At 37.7% G+C, this 23,465-nt stretch overlaps 1 protein-coding gene across 2 annotated transcripts; it reads left to right on the top strand.

Moving 5' to 3' along the window:
• Nucleotides 1-3,220: 3,220 nt before the first annotated feature.
• TMA16 (translation machinery associated 16 homolog) lies at nucleotides 3,221-21,175 on the top strand. 2 transcript variants are annotated; one of them, XM_051789526.1, is made up of 8 exons: nucleotides 3,221-3,375; nucleotides 4,545-4,657; nucleotides 11,496-11,533; nucleotides 12,330-12,414; nucleotides 13,487-13,635; nucleotides 19,472-19,514; nucleotides 20,470-20,611; nucleotides 20,907-21,042. In XM_051789526.1, the coding sequence occupies exons 1-7, from the start codon at nucleotides 3,373-3,375 to the stop codon at nucleotides 20,603-20,605; spliced, it is 567 nt and encodes a 188-aa protein (XP_051645486.1). In that variant the 5' UTR covers nucleotides 3,221-3,372; the 3' UTR covers nucleotides 20,606-20,611; nucleotides 20,907-21,042. The 2 variants fall into 2 exon arrangements, with proteins under 2 accessions (XP_051645486.1, XP_051645485.1); XM_051789525.1 differs by lacking the exon at nucleotides 20,470-20,611 and having other exon boundaries at nucleotides 3,225-3,375; nucleotides 20,907-21,175.
• The last annotated feature ends 2,290 nt before the right edge of the window (nucleotides 21,176-23,465 follow it).

Below are 23,465 nucleotides of genomic sequence, written 5' to 3'. Positions count from 1 at the left end.
GTCTTTTCCTGCCCCCAGGATAAATACATGATTGAGGAGAACTTACATAGCAATTATTCTACACAGCTGTCAAGACATTTTACAAAAGATCCTTTGTAGATGGAGAGAGTGATGTATTAAAAAGCAACATTCTTTTTTTTTTTCCAGATTATGAACTATTTAAAGAACAAGACTGGACTAGAAAGCAATGCACATTTACAGTGAATAGTTTTGGTTTGTAACTAGGTCATCAGATCAGATGCATCATCACCTAAGAGTCTCATTACAGTCAATGACAGAAAAACATAATAGTCCCTTGGAACTGGCCATTAAATATCTACAGAGTCTGTGTTTCTTTCTTAAAGTTCCAACCAAAAATTCAAGGTTCAGTACAATGAGTTAATCCTGCACTGTGGGCACCTATTGGCTCCCACTTCTGTCCTAACCATGTCCTCCAGCTCAGAAGTAAAACCCTCTGCTTCCCACCTAGCATTTCTCTGTGAAACAAAAACTAGATGGAGATCACAGTAGTTTTTCTGTGGTATTCTGATGGGAACAGCACACCTACTGACATTTCCAGCCATGCATGCTCCAAAGTTTCCAAGCTGCTCATCGAAATTAATAAAGAATCTACAAATTACTGTTTTTAATCTTTGGTTTGTATTCATGAGCGGGACCCCACATTCATATTGTTTTCATTGTCATTTTATAATATTGCCTGACTTCCTTCAGCATCCCTCAGTTAAATGTGAGTTGCTGGTCACAAGCAGATTTGAAAAGTATTAAAACAGAGCTATTGCCTAGTTTGCTACTATGATTACTGTGCTGTTTGACAGCATAACTCTAAATCTATTTACTTGGATGGACAGTTTAAAATTCCATGCTCAGTTTCCTGTCTATGACTGCTACATCTTAAATTATTTGATTAAAACCCAAGATTGCTACTGTCACTGCCTTCTGTAGCAGTTTTGTAAATCTATGAAACAGTTTTATTGCAAGTGCACAAATAGGTAATGTTCCGATACAAGCTGAATGAAGACTTTGGTTTAGATAATCCCACTTTCCTTATATATATTTTGGTAAAAAAATTGGAGGCATCCTGTTTAGGGACAATCTTTAAAATTAATATGTTTTTTTACATTTTGGTCCCCAACTGTTCTTTCCACTTTATTTTGCAGACAATGAAAGGATGAAAGAAGTACTATTTAACCTAAAGGGATGATACTAGCACAAGAACTTATGGCATGTGGGCATAAATTGGTAAAAGATGCATTTGTGGCAAGCATTAGAATATTAATAGCACACTATGTTATGAGACCAGACTGCAGATTTGAGCAATTGCTACCAGAGAAGAAAATAAGTAATGGGAATGTTTTGCCTGACATCTCAGTGTTTAGATTTGTTACATTTCTAATACTGGAGCTCTTACACATTTAAACATCTTACACATCTTAAACATTTGCACATTGCAAGCATGTTTGACTGTTTCTGGTAGAAGAATATCAAGTCTCCAATGGTGGCACATTACCTGGCAGTACTCAGAGCTGAAGACAATATTCCCTGACCTGTCATACAATCAAAGATCAAACAAAATCATCATTAAGCTGAACAATTTACTGCTAATTCAAAAAGTGAAAATATTTTAACATAATAGCAGAGACCTTAACTCGCTGAGAGTCTTTGACAAGTGCCATTGAGATGTTAGAGAAATTATGAACTATATCTGCAGAAAGTTGTATCTTAGTAAGAAACATCAGAATCTTGAGGCACCACTCTATTGTATAAAGAACTTTTATTCTGCACTTCTGTTCATCAGTCTACACAGGGAATGTGAAATAAAGACGTATTATGAAATTACTACTTAGTACTTCAGTATTAAGCATTACTATGTGAAAATAATGGCACATGCAGGTGTCAGTGAATTTTTAACTGTCATTTAGAAGCAGATCTTTCATACTGTACATAGAGGTTTGGTAGGTCACAATGGTAAAAGAATACATCCTGTCTTAATAGTAACTGTCACTCTGGAAAATAATTTTTATTATCCTTTTGCAGGTGTAAGGAGGGGACCTAAGCAGAGGCTGGGCTGTAACTAAGACAGCCTGCTCACAGGTGCCAGGGTGTCATTAGGGGAAGATGCCCACCCTGGCTGCATGTTTTGACCTTCTGTAATATCTTTGTCTCGTACTTCTACAGTATCACAGAGAGGTAAGGTTTGTGGGCAGGGGTGAAGTCTGTCAGCCTATGTGATGAAATTGGCAAGGACAGGGAAGTTTAGGGGCACAAAGCCCTTTCTAAAGCCTGGTGAGAAGCCATACAACCCAAACCAAAAGAGGACTGATCTCCATTGCCTCTCATTCAACCATATAAAAGTTATTCAATATTATAGAAATTAATTAAAGCATTTGATAGAACAGTTATCATCTCCTGATTAGCAAGAAGTATTAACGCCTAAAGATGGTGTCTCTGTTGAGCCTGTGATCCTCAATGCTGAACAAATGCTTTTCCATAGGCCCATGGTTTAGGTGATGATTCTTAACACACACGTGCTTTGAGATGGGGAGCGTGGTGCTGGGTATAGGGATTTTTTTTTTCTGTTTTGGTGGTGTCTGCAAGCCTGCACTTTAGGTTTTGATTTTGGACTATCCAGAAGTAGAGGCTGTTTCTTTCTCTTACCAAGGGATGTTTTGGTTTTCTCACCCAGGTTATCACCTTTTTCTGGACTTGGTCCCATTTTCTTCAGCTTACCTAAACTCGTTCTTTGCACAGGCACCAGCTGTGGGATTTCTTCATTATCATGATCACCTGGTTCTTTGACTACCAATGCTTTCTCTATTATCTCAAGCTTCTGGGTAGCAGCAGCATTAATTTCAGTCACCTAAGTGACTTGAATTCAGTGTTTCAGCTGCATTCTTCAGTGGTGGTTTATTGTTGTTGAGTTTGGGGGATTTTTTGAGATACCTGTCTGTCAAACTCATCTTAGTTGGGGCTATTTGCAGTAAAAATCGGAAGTGGACCTAATTTAAGTGTTTTGAGGCAAAGAATTTTTTATGTTTTTCCAATTCTTCGGTAACTTCTTAGCGATCACCTCAACTGCAGCAAAGATACTATCTAGCATCTCAATCCAGCTTTCATTCCAGAGAGACCTGTACGTGCTGTGCAACAGCACCCTTTATTCCTTTATTGTTACACTGGGAGTGTAGTGGCCAGGGTATATTGCGTAGTTCGGCGGCTCAGCCCGCACCTTTGTCTGCGCGGCACTGCCAGCCTGGTTTGCAGCCGGACCTGGCGGCACCGGCGCTGCCCTGCCCGGCCCCGCCGCGGAAGGGCCGCGGTGCCCGCCCGGAGCGCTGAAACTGCTGCACCGCGGCGGCGGAAGAAGAGTTGCTCGCCATGGTGCGTGCGGCGGGGTCGGGATGGGACATGGACAGGGAGCGGGCCAGGGCCAGGGCTAAGGATGGTGATAGGGATAGCAGTGCAGTTTCCGCAGCCTCCGTAGCCTCCGCTTCTGGGGCCGGCGGGGGCTTCTCACGCGGCGCACTAAGCCCGTTCCTTCCCGTCGGGAGCGGCCTCACCGCGTCCCTGGAGAGGCCTCGGGGGTGCGGCGGGTCCCCTGGGTGACGGACGGACGGGCGAGCGGCGGTGAACCAACCTTGCGTTTAAAAATTGCCGCGTTTGCCCCCGGAGGGGTTCGCGTCCCTCTGGTCCGGCCCGGCCCGGCGGCCGCGGGGCGGGGGCGGCTGTGCCGGGCAGGGGCAGCGGTGTGGAACCGATGCGAGCTGCCGCCGCTTGAGAGTTCCTGAGGAATTCAGGGTCGTTTGTGTTTGACGTAATCTTTTTTTCCGCAGCCCTAAGCACTGATGCGAACATAGGTAATAGGAGGTACTAAAAGTGTCCCGTTTATTGATTGCCATTTATTGCGATGCAGGAAAAACCTCCTTGCTTTTGTGTGTTTTCTTTAGCACGCAGTTAAATTGCCTATGATTTCATAAAGCCTTTCAGTGCTGTTCAGACATTTTTCCACCAAAAAGTAACGTAACTTAAAGTAGTGTTACAGTGGTTTTGAAATTTATGAGTACTATTCCCTCTCTGTGTGCCATGAAGGGCTAGGAAAGGAAGGCCCCTGGCTGCTCCCTGGTGTGAGGCATTCTCAGGGTCTCTTGGGAGGGGCAAGAAAATCCCTTTTTTTATGCTGTACAAATTGCATATGGCCTTTGTCAGAAACCCAGATGCAACAGTCTGATAGAAGCTTGAATGGGGACATTTACTGAAAAGGTACAGAGAGGTAATCTTAGTTTCCTACCTGCAGACTTCTACAGAATAGGTACTTGGAGAGTAATCACTATGTAAGATTTCTTACAACGTTTTCTGTGCCCTAGTGGTTTTGTTACAGCATGTACTGACCTCAGCTAATTTTGTTGTTGGAGAGGATGGAACTGATAAGTGCTTTCTGGGACATCGATACATGACCTTTTAAGTCTGAATCATGATGTATGTGCCTGTCTTCCCTTTCCTTTAGTTTTACTTGACTTTGTTAGTGTATAGTATCTTTGATTTCTTTTCAGCCAAAGTTACGAAAAACCCAAGGAGGGAAGCAAGAGAAGAAAGTTATCCATCCATACAGCAGAAAAGCTGCACAGCTTGCAAGGGAAGTACACAAACAGGAAAAGAAAGAAAAGTAAGTTGACTGCAAAATCTGTGTACAGACCAAAGAACGATATCACAGAGGATACTTTTTGTTTGGGGAAGCAGAGTGGTAGTGAAAAGCAGACTGGTATGCTGATATAACAACAGAAAGGCCTGTAGTCTACTGCTGGGCCACGTGAACTGACAGGTTTACATTCATTAAATCAGCCTTTACAAAGTACGTTTTTCTGCTACTTGATTTTGGGTGTTGTCCTTACAAGGTAGGTTTCTAGTTATCGCAGTATTTTGCTTTTTTTAATCTGAGTAGCACAATGCTGGTGGTTTCAAATGAAGGTTAGTCACCTGCTTTGGCTTTACTTCAAGTTCAGTGAGAACTGAATCCTCCTAAGGATCTAGCTGAGTTTATAGAAGTGCTGAGTTTATAGAAAAGAAAACTTAGAAACCTTCCAGCAGAAGAGAGACTTCGGAATAAAGCTGAATAGTTAACTGCTCTTTGGTGGTTTCCAGCTCTTCCTTGGCAAGTTTGGTTTTCTGCTTTTAAGTTTTACCTCCCCCTCCCACAGAGGGAAAAGATAGCTGGGGAAGACTGGCCTTTAATTTACATTCTCTCAGCTTGGTAGTTGTTATGCTGTGGCTGTTTTATTTAGAAAGTTATTAAAGGTAACTTAATGCATTTTCTGTCAAAGTGTAGCATAGTACTGTATAAACCATATCAAGTATAATGTGTGGATGGGCCATGTGAGCTGATCCCAAATACTTGTATGTCTGAAGGTGTTAAACTGGAAACTCCTGGTACAGAGACTGTGCAACTTTATTGTTGGGATTGATGTACAACCTTATCCAGAGCAAAGTTGTAGGGTTGCTTTAATTAGAAAGGGCCCCTTTACTAGCACAGCAGTGTCATGTAGCCTCCAGCAGAGCTGCTGTGAGAATTTACAAGTAGCATGTGTTGAGGATTGGGCAGTTTCCTAATGTGCAAGAAGTTTTTACTGCTGCTTCGTGTTTTGACTGTGCTCTCTGACTGTTGAATTTAAGTTTTTATTGTAGATTATTTTCCTAGTGCTAAACTGACCACTTTTTCCCTTAACTCTCTCACCTTGCACCATAACAGCCACTCAGAGTGCTTAATCACAAAAGATAACTGGATCTCACTTGATTCTTAGTGCTTGCATCTGTGACTTTGCCATAAAGAAGAACATGAACAAGAAGGCTTAGCAAGGGAGTGATGTACTGATTATTCAGTACAACATGGCACACTCAATCAAATCTTTTAATGATAGCATCTTTAGCTAGAGTTGTACTGATATGGACACCTGCGTTGATGTCTCTTGTTAGAGGGCTTTGTTAGCTTTTGGATCCTCTTGCAACAGCAAAAAGTTAAAAGGCTTTGCTGAAGTCAGGGTAGACAATACCCACTGCTCTTCCCTCATCCATCCAGGCAGAAGGCAATCAGATTGGTCAAGCATGATTTATGTCGAGTGAATCCATGCTGACTACTCTTGATCACCTTCTTGTCCTCCCTGTGGATACAGATGCTCTCTAGAATGAGATGCTCCGTTGCCTTTTCAGGAATTGAGGTGAGGCTGATTGGCTGGTAGTTCCCTGGGCCCTCCTTCTTGCCCATTTTGAAGATTAGGGTGACATTTGCTTTCTTCCAGTCCTCAGGCACCTCTCCTCACGCCATGACCTTACAAAAATGACCATGAGCAGACCAGCTATGGGGTCTGCCATCTCTCTCAGCACTCGTGAATGCATCCCATCAGCACCCATGGATTTGTGGATGTCAAGTTCGCCTAGATGTTCTCTAACCCAATCCTGCTTGACCTAAGGAATGTCTTCCTTCCAGCATTCTCTAACCTTGGTCTGCTGGATCAGAGATTCCCAAAGGCTGGTCTTGTCAGTGAAGGCCAATGCAAAGAAGGCGTTCAGTAATTCTGCCTTCTCTGTGTCTTCTGTTACCAGAGTTCCCGCTCTGTTTAGTAACATTAACCTTAGTTTTCCTTTTGTTACTGTTGTATTTGAGGAAGCTTAATCCTTACTGTTTCAAGTGTGAGGCCTCCAGGCTGATGCTAAAGGATGTAACCTTTCAGTTTACATAGAGAAACTGTTTGCCAAGAGTAGTGTGTCAGTCTGGACCATCCAAAGCGTACTGTGATGGTAAATTGTTCTATCTATAAATAAGATTTTTACATCTTACACTTCTGGGTTCTAAACAATTAACTAGTGTTGTTCTCAGGTCTGCACTTTGTAGATCACTTTTGTTGTGTTGTTCTAAAAATACATTTAAAAATTAGTTGGATTAAAAACATCCTCCAATTGTCTATGTTCTATTTTCTGTCCTGTCTTCGCTTGAAGAGCAATTTAAATTGAAAGATACGAATAGTGTTGATTTCTTTTTTTCCCTAGTGTTTTTAAAAGACTGTTAAGGGTTCCAGTTTCTTTTGAATCTCTATTATCTTAATGATCAGCTTGTTAAATTATCAGGGTTTCTTTTTTTGGGAGTTAAACATGTGTTAAGTCTTTTAGTGTAATTACTTAGCTTTCAGTTTTGTAATATAGTGGTGAAGTTTGCATTTGTTTTGCATAGATCTGAAAAAGACAAAATAAATTTCTGATGCCGTGGATGGAGGAAAGCTTTCCACTCCTACACTCAGGAAAATGAGGTAGCCCACACCAGTTTTGTTCTTCCACGTTGCTTCTACAGGTCTATTAAATGTCTTGCAACAATTTTCCAAATTGCTTCTCTTGAACACAGTCCTGTTCTCTGGTTGGAAAGTTAATAAATCTTTTGGTACTAAATAGGAGAAGCTGCCTTGTAATCTACAGAATTTATTTTCCCAGTCCCATTTACAAATCTGGTACTTTTTGACCTTGCTTCTTATTATATAGAATAAGTTGTCTGAAGTTGGGTAGGACCCAAAACTGGAAGCAATATTCTCAATATGATCTCACCAGCCCTGAGTAAAGGGGATAGTTTCTCTGTGCAGGCTAGTGCACTTCTGCAGCATGAAAAATATGGATCAGGGGCAGTAGTGAATCTAGGAAGTTCATAGAGTTCATCTGTATTATTTTAATTAAGCTGTGGATTTCCTTGCCAGAAAATGCTCTGTGATTGGCTAAATTTGTGCAGTAATACTTTTTGAACATATGTGCATTTTCTCTGATTTCTGTTCAATATAAAGGTATTACCTTGGGTGTAGGAAGCCCTGGAATGGCATGTTACTGGAGGGTGAGAATGTTTTATAGAAGTATCAGTCAACGTTTGCTTTGGTTTTGTGTGGTTTGTTTCTTTTGGGTTTGGTTGGTTTAGTTTTGTTTGTTTTTTTATTTTTCCTTTGGTACTTGTCTGGAGACAGGAGAGAGAGACTTGTCTAGAGACAGTTTAGGCTTCTATTATTAACTTTTCTTCTATATGTTGGAGGGAAAGAAGTAACTACTGTAAATGTTGCCGTTTATGTTAACAGGAAGGAAAATTGCATGTAGTTATTAGATGCATATTCAAGTATCTTTTGCCCAAACAAATAATAACAAAGGGAAGACATTATCCACAAGGAATTTCAATACTTAAAATGCAGCACTGGGTAAAAGGAGGGAGAAATTCTTCACTATGTTGCACAAGTCTTTTACAGCTTCCGTTGTCCAGATATTCTTCATTGCAAGCATTCTTAATGAAATATGACAGCAGTAATAAGCTTACTGTCCAGAAACTGGCTGTACTACAAAAGACCAATCTTGACCATAATAAGAGGAGACAGACCAGTTGCTTTTGGAAAATTGACTGCAATCTTAAGTCTTGTTCACTTGAATTACATCTTTTTCCTGCTTGCATCCCTCTTCCTTCTCGGTTCCTTCAAGGTCTAATGAGCAGCAGCAATTTCCAGTATATTACTACCAGTTTATTCTCTCTTAATCTACCTTATTCCTTTAGGTGACTTGTTTGCTCTGTTAAGTAGTTACAGAGATGTTTTTATGAGACAGCAAAATCTGGTTCACTGGTGCCAGTAGAACACTGCTTTTTCTACACTTTAGGATTTCATACCTAAGCTAATCTAGCACTGGAATTTTTTTTTCTGTTGTTTTCCCTCCTTTCTATCGTGCATACGTTGTAATTTCTTTAGGAGTCTGAGGATTTTCGTTACCAGTATACCAGTCTAATACTGTCATGCTCTGAAATATGAGAGCTAAGGAGTTTTTACAGTGAAAGAGGGACATGGAGTGACCCCTTGGGAGTAAGCAATAACCTTCAAATATCTCCTTGAAGAGCTATTTGTTTGATTTTCCTTAGGTTTTACATTGTCTACCTTGTTAATCTCCCTTGCCCCACTATGCTTCTACTTGTGCTGTTTGCAGCAGTCATGCTTTGTGAGGTGGTCTTGCAGATTCTTCATGAGGAACTGAAAAAATGTTAGGTTTTAAAATTATTTGTTTTGCTTACAGAAAAAAATGAACTGCAAAAATCAAAAATTTTAAGTCTTATAGAGGGATTTTCATACGGAAGTATCCTAAGACGCTTAACCAAGCTAACAAAAGTGGACATGTGTATGGAGAAATATGGAATGTATTTAGCAATCTGAAATAACAAAATACGTCCTGTCAACCATGAATTTTTATTTTATTTTTTTCTTAATGAAAAACCTATCATAGTTTTCAGAGCCAAAGAAGACGTTTGTATGTGTGGATATGATGGGTAAACTGATTTGGGAAATATTTATTGTTATTATTTAGAGTAGAACAGTTGAATACAATATCTGAGATAAAGAGCTGCTGAAGCAGCATGGAGATTTTAAGTACCTAGTAGACATCAAGAAAACTACAAATCATTCATACTCAGTGCCTAAGCAGATGATTTTTGGGAGGCGAGGGGAAGAGAAAATCATCCAGAAGCAACAGCCTGCCACAAGATTGTATCCCTGTCCCTACCCTCTCCTTCCCTTGAGCAAAAGATACTACTCATTGTGTGGAAGGAGATGAGAGGAAGTTTCTTTGACCCACCTTATTTGATTAGCCTCCCTGTTAATGCTATTGTCTTCTGGCAGTCAGTGAGGTGAGGTTTTTATGAAAACTATAATAAGGCAGCATCCGAGCCCATCAGTCGTTATTTCTCTTACTGAAATAAGTTGTGTACACCAGGAGACTGAAGGTTTTTCTTCCAGAAGAAAATCGTGGTTATATACTTCACTGCCTTCATAAATACATGATCTAGTGACCCTAGCAGGTGCAGGTGACAGTGTGTAGTGGTTTAGAACATAGATCCATGGCACGATTCTATGTACACAGCTTTTCTAGATGGCATCGTAGTTTTCTCCATAGCAACGCTTTGCAGAGGTGCTCGGCTGGCAGTGTTGCCATGGAGAGTTCACAGCAGGGACTGCTGGTGTGGAGTTCCACTGGGTGGAGTATGTGTCCTTTCCTTGGTCGCTGCTAATATCCAAAGCTCCCTGCAGTAGGTCCTCTGAAGGTGCCTGCCCTACCTTTTATTGAAGGCTTCTAAAAAAATAGCTGACTCCTAAGTCCTTTTTTTGTTTCTTTTTTACAGTCTCATCCAGGTCTGTCCTTTAACCCACACAAGCAAGAGTAATTTTTGTTTTAAAATGAAAATACTTTATTTAATCACTAGCTTGTTGTCATTTTTTTTTTTGGCAGGTATGCCAAACTGCAAAACCCTTGGTGGTGGGGTATCTATAGAAGTAAAAAAGGCTTTTCTTGAATGTATTAGTGGAATTCTTAGCAGCTAACACATGCTGTGCATTTGCTTTTATGTGGCTTTTAGATGGTCTAAAGTACTTCTTGAAAAAACTAATCTTTATTTTAATAATGTGGTTTTGTGGACAAGTGACTAAATTATGATTGTGTCTGGAAAGGAGGGGTTTATCGTTTGATTCCAGTTTTTGTGACAGGTGACACACTTCTGTGTCTTACTTCAGGTAAATTCTATAGAGTAAAAGAAATTTAATGAAGGAGCACATCAGTTTTGAACTGTGATGAATTTTGGCATTATTTGTTCTTTGTCAGTTATATCCTTTATGATTTACTTCATCCTTTATGAGTTTCCTATTTAATAATAATAAAAATTCAGTTTTATCAAGGGTCCTTGAATACACTGAACTTGCATGGCTAAGATATTTTTTCTAGTGACAAATTTCATATTTACTTGTTTTCTGGAAACAACAGAAAATTGCAACATCCATTGCTGCAGATTGAATCTGACACCTTCACGACAAAAGAGTGTGAGGCACAGTATTACCTGTCTTCTTTGAGAACTGCTAAATAGGATGGGAATGAATCCTAAACAGAATTGTGTACACACATCCCATAGAGTACAGAAGGCCTTGAGTATCCTGCCAGAGGTGGAGGTGGAGTTAAAAATACTTTGAGATAGGTTTTATAAAGTTTTTAATTTTGGTTTCTTAACACAAACTTTAATGATTACAAGCTTATTAGATAATAGAATGCTATTTTTCACATTGCATGCTTGATTGCAAGAATGCAGTGCATTGACATCTCCAAACTCATTAAACATACCAGCAGAATATCAGAAATACTTAAGGAAATTGTTACAATGCAGCTCTTCTGTGAAATTCCTTTTTTTCTGCTCTGAGGAAAGTTTTGCATCCTTATTTCTTCCAACAAACTGTTTAGCATAATAGATAAACTGGACAAATTTCAGGTAGTAGTTTTACCAAAAAGTATATCTTTTAGATGAAACAGAATAAGTTTTACACTGTTCGCAATTTGGAAAATATTTCTGTTTGAAATTTTACCTTGACTTTCATTGTGACTAAAAAAATATATTTTTTGGGGAATGAAATAAAGGTAATTATCTGTATGGCACTCGTTCCTGGCTGACATACCTGTTTTTTCTCTGCTAGGTTGAAGACTGACAAAGCTTTGCGTTTAAGTATCATTGGTAAGCAGAAACTTCTATTACTGAATACACTATGCAGCTTCTTAGTATAGATTCTAAGCTTTACCAACTTTATAAATAGTCCAGTTAGAGTTTCTTTCTCTATAATCTGATTCTGCAATCTTCAGATAGACTTGAAAATGCTAAAATAGCTGACATGTTCACTCAAGTAATTTATACAGGATTGAATCTTGGGCTGAGTATAGCCTAATCTTTGGTCGCTGTACATGACAACAAGGCAATATAGACCAAACAACTCTTTGTAAATGTGTACATGTGTTTATTGTACTTTGTCTCCATGCTTTTTTTAATTGTTTGTAAACGAAGATGATATATGTAGGGTAAGAGACACATTGGGCTAGCATGTAAATTCAAAACTTTGAGAGACAACCTGGAATATTTTTCTTTTCCATGTGATTGACACTGCACCTTTTCAATTTAACTGTTTAAAAATGGTGATGATCAGAACTTTACTCAGGCATTGTGTTGTTTTTTTCCTCTTTCTAAGTTGCCTTCCTAAGCAATTGATATAGTGATATTTTAAACACTAATTTCAAGTAAATGTCTTTTTTTTTTTTTTCTTTTCTGTAAGGAAGGTATAAAATACATCTGAAATGATGTGAGAATGTTTCTATTACAACTGCCTTCATACCTGGTACCTACAGTATCAGAGAGTCTATGATGCCATTCAAAGTCTTGAAAAACTGGGGGGGGGATATTTAAAAAAATTTGAGGAACTTTAATCTGTGTTGGTGCTACAGTGCTGATACAGTCATTAATGTTAAATTTATTCTTGTAGGAGAAAAACTGCAATGGTTTCAAAGCCACCTTGACCCTGACAAAATTGAGTACACAAAGAAGGAAGCTGGTGAACTAATTGAAAAGTAAGACTGCTGTTAAAAACAAGATTAAAAAGCTTGATTTGTCTTTAAAAATAATGTTCTTAAAATAACATCTGTGAAGTCCTCAGAGAAGGATTTTTTATATTCTGCTATTAATAATATCAAGTAGTTGATTTTGTTGCTACTGACATTTAATTCTATATTGAAAGATATATATATATTCACAGTAAAATTAATAAGTCGTGCTGTGGGGGTTTTTTAAATTATTTAAGTATATCTAGTTTGTAGTGTGTGGAGGACTCTAAATTATTTGGACAATAGTAATGGCATACATTTCCTAGTTGTTATTCCATGGCAATTGAATGCACATATTTCATACTACTTACTCCTTTAATTTTCCTTGCTGAGAAGATTAAACAGTAGCAAGGTGGGTCAGTTTGTAGGGCAGGAACTATGAAAATTGTCTGCTAAGAAAAATCTGACTTAATTTTTGTGCTGCTGGATATATGTACCTGTGGCTTGTCACTATTTTTCACCTGCTAGCTAAATAACATAAGATATGTATTCTTACCCAGGTGTACTATATCAGTTTTCTTTCAGAAGCTCTGACATATTTTCTAAACTGTTCATGAACAGCATGTTCTCCATGCTCATCAACACTAGTAATACAGCAAAAGCAGGAAAGCTTTCTTTTTGCATTTGGGTTGGAAGTCTGCAAAAAGATACAGAACATATGCCAAAGAAGAATTTTACTTTAAAATATATGAGGTGGTAAAATCCAGCAATTAAAAGTTAGGAATACTTAGATTTAACACTGGTCTTCCAAAGTACGGGAACTGTTATAATGAGGAAGTTTTGTTTTATGCAAACACAGTTTAAAAAAAAAAGGCAAATAAGAAAACCTAATCCTTCTGGAAGCTGCATGTGATTTAAATGAAGTTCTAAATGGAGATTCCACTTCAAAGATTAAAGTAATTGTTCAAGTCTAAGAAATATCTCTAATTGAGAAAATAAATACAATTATTAAAAATAACTTCCTAGATTATCTAAGTAATTCTGTTTGCAAAATTTTTGCATGACTGCATCTAGCATAAATACATTTTATTTCTTTCAGTTATATGTGTCGATTCAATGCTGAATTGGAGCAGATTGAATTACAAAACAGTATTAAAGGTAGACAAGGAAGACAGCATGGTTCACGGGAAACTGTCATCAAGCAGACAATAGAACGTGAAAGACAACTCTATGAGGGCTATGGAATAGGTATGTAAAAGCATTAGAGATCATTCTGTGGTCACACCTGCTCATACGGCTAGATTCTAAGCGAAATTTCTAGGCATTATCTTTATTTTTCTTTTTAAAGACATTATTTTTGAAAGTAAAGCGAGATTTAATGCACCTATCTTGCATACAAATTCTGTTCAGCAGTCTTGTTTGGACCTTCATTTGACAGCTGGAACTAGACTGAAGGGAAGCAGCTGTAATCTGGTGAAATGAGGAGAAGGACAAAGGGATAACGAAAGTGCAAAAAGCAAAGAGTTGTTTTGAGGAGAGTCAAGTACGAGATAGCAGTGACATATTTTATTTTAACCAATAATCATGTTGGAGTTGAGTGATGAAATTGGCTTTTATGCTAAAGTATTGTTCAGACATAATCAGTCCTTGTAACAGTAGAAGTATGTCGTGGAAGACATGAAAGTTCTACATTGTTCTGTGGCTTGGACTCAAAAGACAGCAAGATTTGGGTTGTGTGTCATATTCCCCTTTACCCTATGTTGTGGTTTAACCCTAGCCAGCACTAAGCACCACACTCGCTCACTCCCCCCACACTGGGATAGGGAAAAGAATTGGAAGAGTGAAAGCAAGGAACTCATGGACCAGGTGTTCAGCTGGCTCCAAGACAGCCAGGCTCCTTCACCTGTAACAGTCACTTGCCATCACTCCGAATGTCTCATCTTCCTCCTTCTTCCCCCATCTTTATATGCTGAGTGTGATGCCATATGGTATGAAATATTCCTTTGGTCATTTGGGGTCAGCTGTCCCAGCTGTGTCCCCTCCCAGCTCCTTGTGCACCTCCATCCTCCTTGCTGGTGGGATGGGGTAAAGAGCAGAAAGGGCCTTGGTGGGATGGGGTAAAGAGCAGAAAGGGCCTTGGATCTGTGCAATCGCTGCTCAGCAATAACAAAAACGTTCTGTGTCATCAACACCATTTCCAGCACAAATCCAAAACACAGCCTTGTGATAGCTACTGTGAAGAAAATTAACTCTATCCCAACCAAAACCAGCAAACCCTGATTTATATTGTACAAATAAAGAAAACTAATGGCTTAAAATTTTTGGCGGTGCAATGTGCAGAGGCAGAGGAATTCAGGAATATCTGTATGACTTGATGTGTAATCTTTGATTTCTTAGAAGGAGGGAGAAAAAATTAATAGGAAAATAGATGCTATGAATGTCATCAAATAGCTCAGTTGTAGAAAATCTTTTTGTTTTGGCTTTAAGTTTTAGTTCTTTTTTTCCTTACTGCTTTGTGGAAAGCTGAAAGAAAAAAGCAATAGGACTAGAGAAGAAGATGTCAAATGCACAAGCACAACATAAAAATAACAAAGAATCCAGAAATATTGTAGGCAAAATTTGAGGTTATTATAGCATTAGTAAGTAAAGCATTCAGAGAGCACAGTGCAACTTCACATATTAAATACACTTTCAAACCATTCATTATTTGTTATCACAGCTGTTGCAGGTTTTGCTCTCTGTCTAGAACAGTATTCATTCAGAGAAAATAGTTGCTGCTAAGTACTATAGCAACTAAATACTGTAATTAGAGATTGGGCATAAATGGAAATCAGCTGGAAACAGTGCTTTTATGCCTCTAACTCATTATTATTCCTGGAAGCTGTAGTGAGTGGAGCTTTTATAATTGACTTAGTATTTATTGGGGTTTTTTCCCCCCCTATTCTCAGGTTTTTTTGTATGCATGTGCATTTTCTATGAAGAGACTGCATAATATGTATTGTTTTCATATATGAAAGTCTCCTAAAATTTGATGCTATCTATATCATAGAATCATTAAGGTTGGAAAAGACCCCTAAGACCACAGAGACCAACCTTTAACTGAACAACACCATGTCAGTTAGACCATGGCACTAATTGCCACATCCAGTTGTTTCTTGAACACTTCCAGGGATGATGACTACCACTTCCTTTGGGAGACTGTTCCAATGCTTAACCACCCTTTCAGTGAAAAAATTCTTCCTGATGTCCAACCCGAATTTTCCTGGGTATAGCTTGAGGCCATTTCCTCTTGTCCCGTTGAAGATATGTGTAAATGAAAAATTAATTCTATATAGCAATGTAAAAATTAGTTTATGAAAGTGATAGATATCCAAAAATATAGAAAATTTAGTCCATTTTAAACAAACAATACCTATATAGGGAACATTTAGGCTATCGATGAGGTTGTTGAGTTTTGTTATCAGCTGCTTTTAGTTTACTTACTCTTTAAATAAATCTACATTAATTTTACTGAAGTTTTCTTCCTCATGTTTACATTTTTGTATATTTTTTTTTTAATGAGGTCTTACATGTTTATAGCAAAGCTATTGAAAGGAAACCCTAGATATTTATTTACTTATTTGGAACTCAGAGTTAGCATGCTTTTAGTGGAAAAGCATAATTATTTCATCTGAATATCATACATTTTTGATAATTTGCTTCTAAACACCTTGCATGTTCTCTTAAAAGCATAATAATAATCTAGAGGAAAAATGGCTTTTAAAACTAAACACACTAGTGTTATTAAATCTTAAGACTTCTCATTACAAGGAAATCAATTTAATTCAGATGAAAGGTGTATCATTTCCATGTATCTGCTGATGTAGCTGCTGTACTGTTTGTTAGCTGCTGTTTTCTGTAATGATCATTTTTGGATAACTGAATGGTTCTTTGTCTAAAGAGCATCTACAGTTTCCTTCTTTTTAACAGGCTGTTTGTTCTCCCTCAAAAGAAAGAGAACTAAAACTATCTGAAAGGGTCAGAAACATTAAAAATACTTACTTAAATTTTTCACTGTTGTTTTGTTAAAGCACATAAATTGCTGAATAGTTCATCTTAGAAATGCCAGTATCTGTTCCCTAAAGGACTGTCTTCATTTCTTTTCCACTAACTCCATATTTCTCTCTTCCATTTTTTCTATCTTTAATTCAGAAAAACATGCTCCTGTGACAAAATTTGAAAGCAAATGAAGGAGTTCACGAGTAGCAGCAAAACCCATGACATTGGTGCGTGCTAAGGAGATGCACCCGAGTTAAACAAGTTTTATTAATTCACCATAATTTAGAAAATCAGTTATGTGCAGTGTAGAGTTACTTGATTTCCACACACGGCACTAGAGTTTCTACTTCTATTCTTAATTTGGCAACTCAGTGATTTTTATTGTGCAACATATTGCAAACACACATGTAAGCATAGCTTAAAAATTTTGCCATTGCCAAAGTAGTAAAGATCAGTTTAGTGCCAGATCTTGATTTGTTACAGAATCTTCTCCCTTCAGAATACCTGCTTTCTCGTGATGTTGGTGAGCCCTGGATGGCAGGCTAGATAAAATTGATAGAATATTCTCTTTGGAAAAGGTTCTGCATAAGTAGGTAAAACCCAATAAGTGCTTTCCCAAAACAGTCAGTTGAAAAGGTTTCATTTGGAAGTCTTGTCATTTAGTCCTGCTTTGTCTGACAAGAACACTGAACTGTTTGTTGAATCAGTGGTTTGATAGAGGGAACAAATACAAATCTCAGCCTATTTCTGGGACAGTTGGCCCAAATTAGCATGGTGCCACTTCTGCCAAACCCATCACTGAGCTCTGTCCTAGAGGCAAACAGAATGGCACTGCTCCTTGTAAAATACCTGAGAGAAGGGAAGAACTACTTGTGAGAGTTAGAATTCTGTTTCAGTATTTGGCACTTTGCTGCCAAGAGTGCAGTTCAAGGGACTGCAAAGAAAGCAAGCGCAACCGTGGCTTTGTTTCAAGGCTTCATTGGAAAGTATGGACAGTGTGGCACTGATGTGTATCAGAACCAAGGAATCAGCAGGCAAAAAAAGCATTTGGTAAATATTGCCTTGCCTTGCCTTGCTCAGCTGTGAGCAGTATCATATTATCTATTTACTGAGAAGTAGGCTGCAGAAACCAGTATAATTGTTACCAAAATATTTTGCATATATATTGTTCTTCAGTTGGTAACTTTATAACCAAGTGTGAAAGGAAGGAATAGTTTTCTGAATGGTAAAGACTATCTAACCACAAAGATGTGACACAGGTATCACCATGCTACATTTTGTTATAGAAAAATCATCTATAGTCCTGCATTTGATAGCATGAACTCGTTTATTACTGTAAGACTTGAGAAAGCTGATAAACAAAGGCAGAACTGTATTTTCAGGATTTGTTCAAAGACAATATAAAAGTTGCTGACATGCCACAATTTTAAAAGCCGAAATAAAGTGGATTTAATGTTACAGAGGTAGAAAGCATCTGCCACGTTGAGAAAACTACTGGCTGTGAAATCTGAATAGTTCATAGACAGTACTGAGGTATTTTGTACTCTGGAAAGTTTTCAAGGCTTCCTAAGGCATAAATCTCCATAAATTAGTGAAGATGTTAAACATGGGTCGCTTGCAATACTGCAAGACTGACCAAAAAAAGAATGACACTGAACGGAGGCAAAGTAGCTTTGGCAGCCTAGGTAAAAATCTGCATGAGTTTATGAACTATACACCTAGTAGGGAAGTTTTGTCTACTCCAGGAAATGGTCTGTCCTGTAGGTCTTGATACAAAGTATTTGCCTTTCTTTTTACTATCAAAAGCAATACGGATTTGTTGTGAGGATATGTTAATTATTTCTGTTAACAGGGAAGACTGAAAACTTCCAGTTATTAAAACTGTTACGTTTGTTTCTGTTCAGTCAAGCGGAACATCAGCTTCTGAGAGGAGACAGATGCCAACAGTGTCTATAAATGTTATGTTGCATTTACTGCAGTATTTAATAGGCATTTCAGTAACCGCAGAATGCTGGTTTCCCTGTTCATAGAACAGGTATTTAACAATGGAAACTATAATTTAATTGGAGTGAGACTAATCGTTATCAAATAGCCATTCTTTGTTCTCAGACTGTCTCATTGCAGGTAGAAGGAAGTAGTAGTATATTCTAAAATCCTAAATCCTAAATTCTAAAATGTGTTCTGTTTAAACGCCTGATGTCTTACTGTACTGTTTCCAGTGTTTATATATTAAAATCATACACACACATGAATATTCTTGTACTGCATAGTAAATTTTACGAAGTGTATTTAACTGTTTCTTATATTTTCTTACTTGAATTACCAGAATGACTTTTCTAACTGTTCTGCTGATCTGTCTTGTTTGCACCAGAGACTTAAGCTGCTCTTTGAAATTTTTTCCAAAAACATTTCAAAATACTTATGGACCACTAATTTACTCATAAATTATTCTAAATTACTCATTAATTTAGAGTAAGGCTTGTATATTTAGGTCAGTTTTGAAACTAAGCTTTTTTATTTTACCTTTTTTTCTGTTGTGCATATTTATAATAAGTTCTGCAGAGCAGAATTGGGGGTTTTTATTATGTGGGTGAATGCATGTCTATTAAAACAGGCCTTGATCTTGGTTGAGGAACTTAGTTATGCTTTTAGAACAAATAATAATGTATGTTCCTAGTTTCTTCACTGAACATTTTTAAGGGGAAAGTTTGTGTGCTTTTTGCTATTTCTCAGATGTGTAGGTTTAGAGAAAAGGGGGCACCCTTTTTTACTAAGTTGGCAGGAGTGGATTTTCAGTAACAGGTACATTTTAATTCTGGAACAGTTTGTCAGTATAAAGTTCACTTCCTTTTCTTTAGCAGGGAGAGGTCTTCCTAATGATATATTGCTCTAGAAACTTTGTAATATGAATCCTTGTTCTCATTTTCTTGGGCTGTTTCCCTCTGAAGTAATATGTTCAGCTGTTTAGCTCACATTTCCTTCTTTGAAATGAGACTCACTTGAACAATGTAACTCATCTAATAGAACTTAATTTAATTCCTATTAGAAATTCCAGACATCATGAACAGAAAGCATCTCAAATTTTTCAGGTAAGTTCTTTTTATTACCACTGCTAGCCTGTTTATGCAAAACAGTATCTCTGAAGTTGACATATTGTAAGTCTTTTTTCATTAAAAAAAAGAATTTAGGCAAAACTGTCAAAGAATTTTTCATTTGAAAAAGCGGAGTAGGCATGGCATTGCTATTTTGGCATTTCTTAGCTGTTACAAGCGAAATGCTGGTGACTGTTATTAAAACATCGGAAGAGTTAGATTCAACAGTTAGAATTCCGTTTCTATAACTTAAGTATCTTTTTTTCAGTATTCTTATATTTTATTTTCTCTTTACCTAAAATTCTGACCTCAGCTGATCAAAGTAGTGTTGGTATGTGTTTACAGGAGTTGAAAGTCTTAAGGAAACTGAAGACTTGCATCCAGTTAAAAGATTTGGGAGCTGCAAAACTTACTGCTAGGTCATCTGGGTCAGCAAGTCAGTATGTCCTGGTAATAGACTGCATGAACATATTTGCTGACAGCTCTGTCACATGAAATACTTTAAAGAAGAAAAAAAGGCTTAGGCATGCTTACATTGCAAGGAATGATATATCACTAACTCCCAGGGGTGGTACGTAGCCTGAAGTCATAGGATGTTAGAATGAAGCCAAAAATCTCCAAGAAGAGACACTGCTGTGTTTATAAATACACTATTGACTTCTTGACCTGGGACATCAGATAGAAGTGTTGTTGTATTGCCTTGGTAGAGCAAAAACATCTTGTAACTGGCAAATGCTGCCTTTGCCCTTGAGAAAAATTATCCATGAAGTGCACTTACTATAATCAAGAAAGCATTCTATTAATTGAGTACTGGATTTGACTTATATTTTAAATAACCTTTTCTCCTTCATGCAGCCTTTTGAAATAACATACTTAACCATGTGAATGAATGTTTACTAACACTTTATGTCCCCTTGAAGTCAGTTGTTCAACATGTTAACATTTACCATAGATTTATGAGGGACTTTATGTATGTACGTGGCATAATAGATCTGCAAATTAAGCATCCAGATGAAGAAACTGTTCCAACCTGCTTACCAGACTGGGAGTTGAATGAGACAAACCTAAAAGCAGGTGGCCTAAAGTAACTGAAGGTACAGTAAGTCTGTGGGAATAAAGTGAATCTTGTATAGTGAATCATGTATTTTTTGTTCAGAAATCTTTCAAATCTGAAAGTACTCATTTTTTCATAGAGAAATTACAGGTTCTGTAGTGTAAAAAATCAGGTTAAATCTTTGGTGCTTATTCATACCACAGTGGGACTGATAAGGTAATTTAGAAAAGCAGCCTCAGTTGAGTTAGTATCTTCTGAGGAAAGGTGAACTAACTCTGCTGTTCCTTCCTTTCTATTAGTAATTGGTTTTCATTACTTTTCTTTTTCTTTCTAAGAGAATGGGATGGTGATCTGAGGAAACTGCCAAACATCAAAATGAAAAAGCTGTCAGCTAGGGATGCTGCTTGCAGTCACCCTGAGGTAGCAGATGTGGAAGCAAAAGAAGACTTGAATAAAGGAGAAGAGGTGCCCCTAATGATTAAAGGAGAAGAGGTGGCCCTAATGAGCACCAGCTGATTGGAGAGCTGAAACAGTGAAGGGAATTATAAGAAACCTCTTTTAATTATCACTAGAAACAAAAATAAAATTTAACTATATTTTTGAAGTCTTTGCTAGTTGCTTTTTTTTATCATCTCACTGTGTACCTCTGGTAAAGAATAAACAGTAAAGAGTAAACAGTGTATTACTGGGTAAAGCTATATATTATTGGTTAAAATTTTTAAATATAAATAAATAATTAAAATCTTAATCTTAAAGTCCTGACTGGTTGAGTACTTCTTCCCTGGTCATAGGAACAATCTAGATTCAGACTAGAATACTTTGTGGTCAGAAAGCCTTACATTTTGCTGGTAATTGCAATAATCAGTTAAACATGAGGAACTCTTGTCTTGTACCTTCCCTTCTCTGAGAATCTCTGTCAGGAACATAGCTGGAAATGCTTCAATAAGATACTGAGTATTTTATGTTTTGCTAAGAGAATTTGAGAGAGTTACACTGTGTTGTAGAATTCAGTTCAGAAGCCAATTAAAGTCCCTACAGTCTGTTTTTAATTGTATTTTTTGTCCATATTTTTTTTCTAACCCCTGTCTTAAGCTGTGCATTTTAAAATTAAGATGCTCAGCTCTTTTAAATAGCAGGCTTGCTTTATGAAGCAACTTTTTAAATGCCTTTAAATGTGTCTTTCAGGGAAGTTGTTGGCAGATTGTCACTTTAATAACTGTAAGATGAATAAAAAAAGGATAAAAGGGCAAATGCAAAACTGTAATTTCACAGCAGGCATTAAGTAGGACATCTCAGTGTGTACTGGATTGGGCACAGAAGTCACAGTTCGATTGTACTGTTTGTACACACAGTAGTAATCACAGCTCAGATACCTGTTAATTATGTGGAAATAATTATTCCTGGTGGATAATCTTTCTAGTACTTGATCCCTAGTACACTTCTGCGTGCTAAACAGCCAAGTTTTTGTCATGGTAAATAGTTATGTGGGTTTCCTAGATTTCATTTACAGATACCAATCCAGGTGTGTGTTTCCATAGCTGTGCAGCAAGAGTTACTGATGAGTGTTAAGTCTGCTAACATGTATATTAAGGTTTTTCCTCTTTACAAAATGGGCTTGTGCTATCCTTTCAAGATTTAGGAAACCAGTCCATTTCGGTTATATAGAATTGTCCTCTTTAAATTCAAGAAGAAACCTGAATAAATTTATCAGACCTGAAGCATGTGTGAGTGATCTAATGCATCTTCAGATGGACTGCAAGTCTTAAACCTGGATAGAGGTCTTGTCCTCTGACACCTGCATATCTCTAGGCCGTCATGTCATTGCTTTGTGTTTGTGTTTTAGAAGTAAGTGTGCTGAAGTTCAGGGCAGGTCTTTGTTATTTTTATAACTGTGTTAAATTTGAGCTAAGTTGTGGAATTTATCTTGTTTGATTTGTAAAATCTGAGGTGTTGAACTCTGGTGGAAGCTGAGCCAAGGTAATTGATTTGAACTGAAGTGGTGTATGTGGTTTTTCAGTGCTTTGACAGATTTTGCCTTTCAGAAGTTCGTCTTAAATTTTTGCTTGTATAGAAGGTCTGATGTGCTTTGAAATTGCAAGTAAAAACATTGCAGAAAAAGTCACTTTCCCATGACAGTGTGTAAAATACAGAAGGAAAATGAGCAGTAAGGTAACTAGAAGGTGTCATAGCAATTACAGTATATCAGGCTGACATCCTGGTGAATGCTTTAAAAAAGATTGTCATGCAAAGTTATGAAAAATGAGATGTTCTGTATTCCTTGAAACAATCCAGTAATAAGACATTACAAAAAGAAATTACTTGTGTGGTAATGTGGTAGTCAAGTATTTGAAATTACCTCTTTTTTAACATTTGTCTTTCAGACTATAAGTACATAGCACAAGTCCTATGAGGAGAGGCTGAGGGAGCTGGGGTTGTTTAGCCTGGAGAAGAGGAGGCTCCGGGGAGACCTCATCACTCTCTACCTGAAAGGAGGTTGTAGCCAGGTGGGGGTTGGTCTCTCCTCCCAGACAACAGCAGTAGGACAAGAGGGCACGGTCTTAAGCTCTGCCAGGGTAAGTTTAGGTTGGATATTAGGAAGAAATTATTTACAGAGAGAGTAATCAGACATTGGAATGGGCTGCCCGGGGAGGTGGTGGATTCACTGTCCCTTGAGGTTTTTAAGCTGAGACTGGATGTGGCACTGAGTGCCATGGTCTAGTAACCACAGCAGTGTTGCATCAAGGGTTGGACTTGATGATCTCAGAGGTGTTTTCCAACCTGGTTGATTCTATGATTCTATACATGTTTACAGTTTGGACTTCATTGAATCTGTGGATTTTCTGCCTTGAAGTCTACATATTCACTGCTTGTTTAGGTGGGTTTTAAACTGTCTT

This window comes from Manacus candei, unplaced genomic scaffold (assembly GCF_025592945.1).
Source record: "Manacus candei isolate 608988 ecotype Guabito, Panama unplaced genomic scaffold, ASM2559294v1 h1tg000028l, whole genome shotgun sequence".
Lineage (NCBI taxonomy): Eukaryota > Metazoa > Chordata > Aves > Passeriformes > Pipridae > Manacus > Manacus candei.
The sequence above is the reverse complement of the archived record's forward strand: the minus strand, read 5'-3'. Positions and strand labels throughout refer to the sequence as shown.

Coding starts and splice junctions, on each gene's coding strand:
- TMA16 (XM_051789525.1), top strand. Junction 4,658..11,495: donor AAACAGGAAAAGAAAGAAAA/GTAAGTTGACTG, acceptor TTTCTCTGCTAG/GTTGAAGACTGACAAAGCTT. Junction 13,636..19,471: donor CTATGAGGGCTATGGAATAG/GTATGTAAAAGC, acceptor AATTCCTATTAG/AAATTCCAGACATCATGAAC.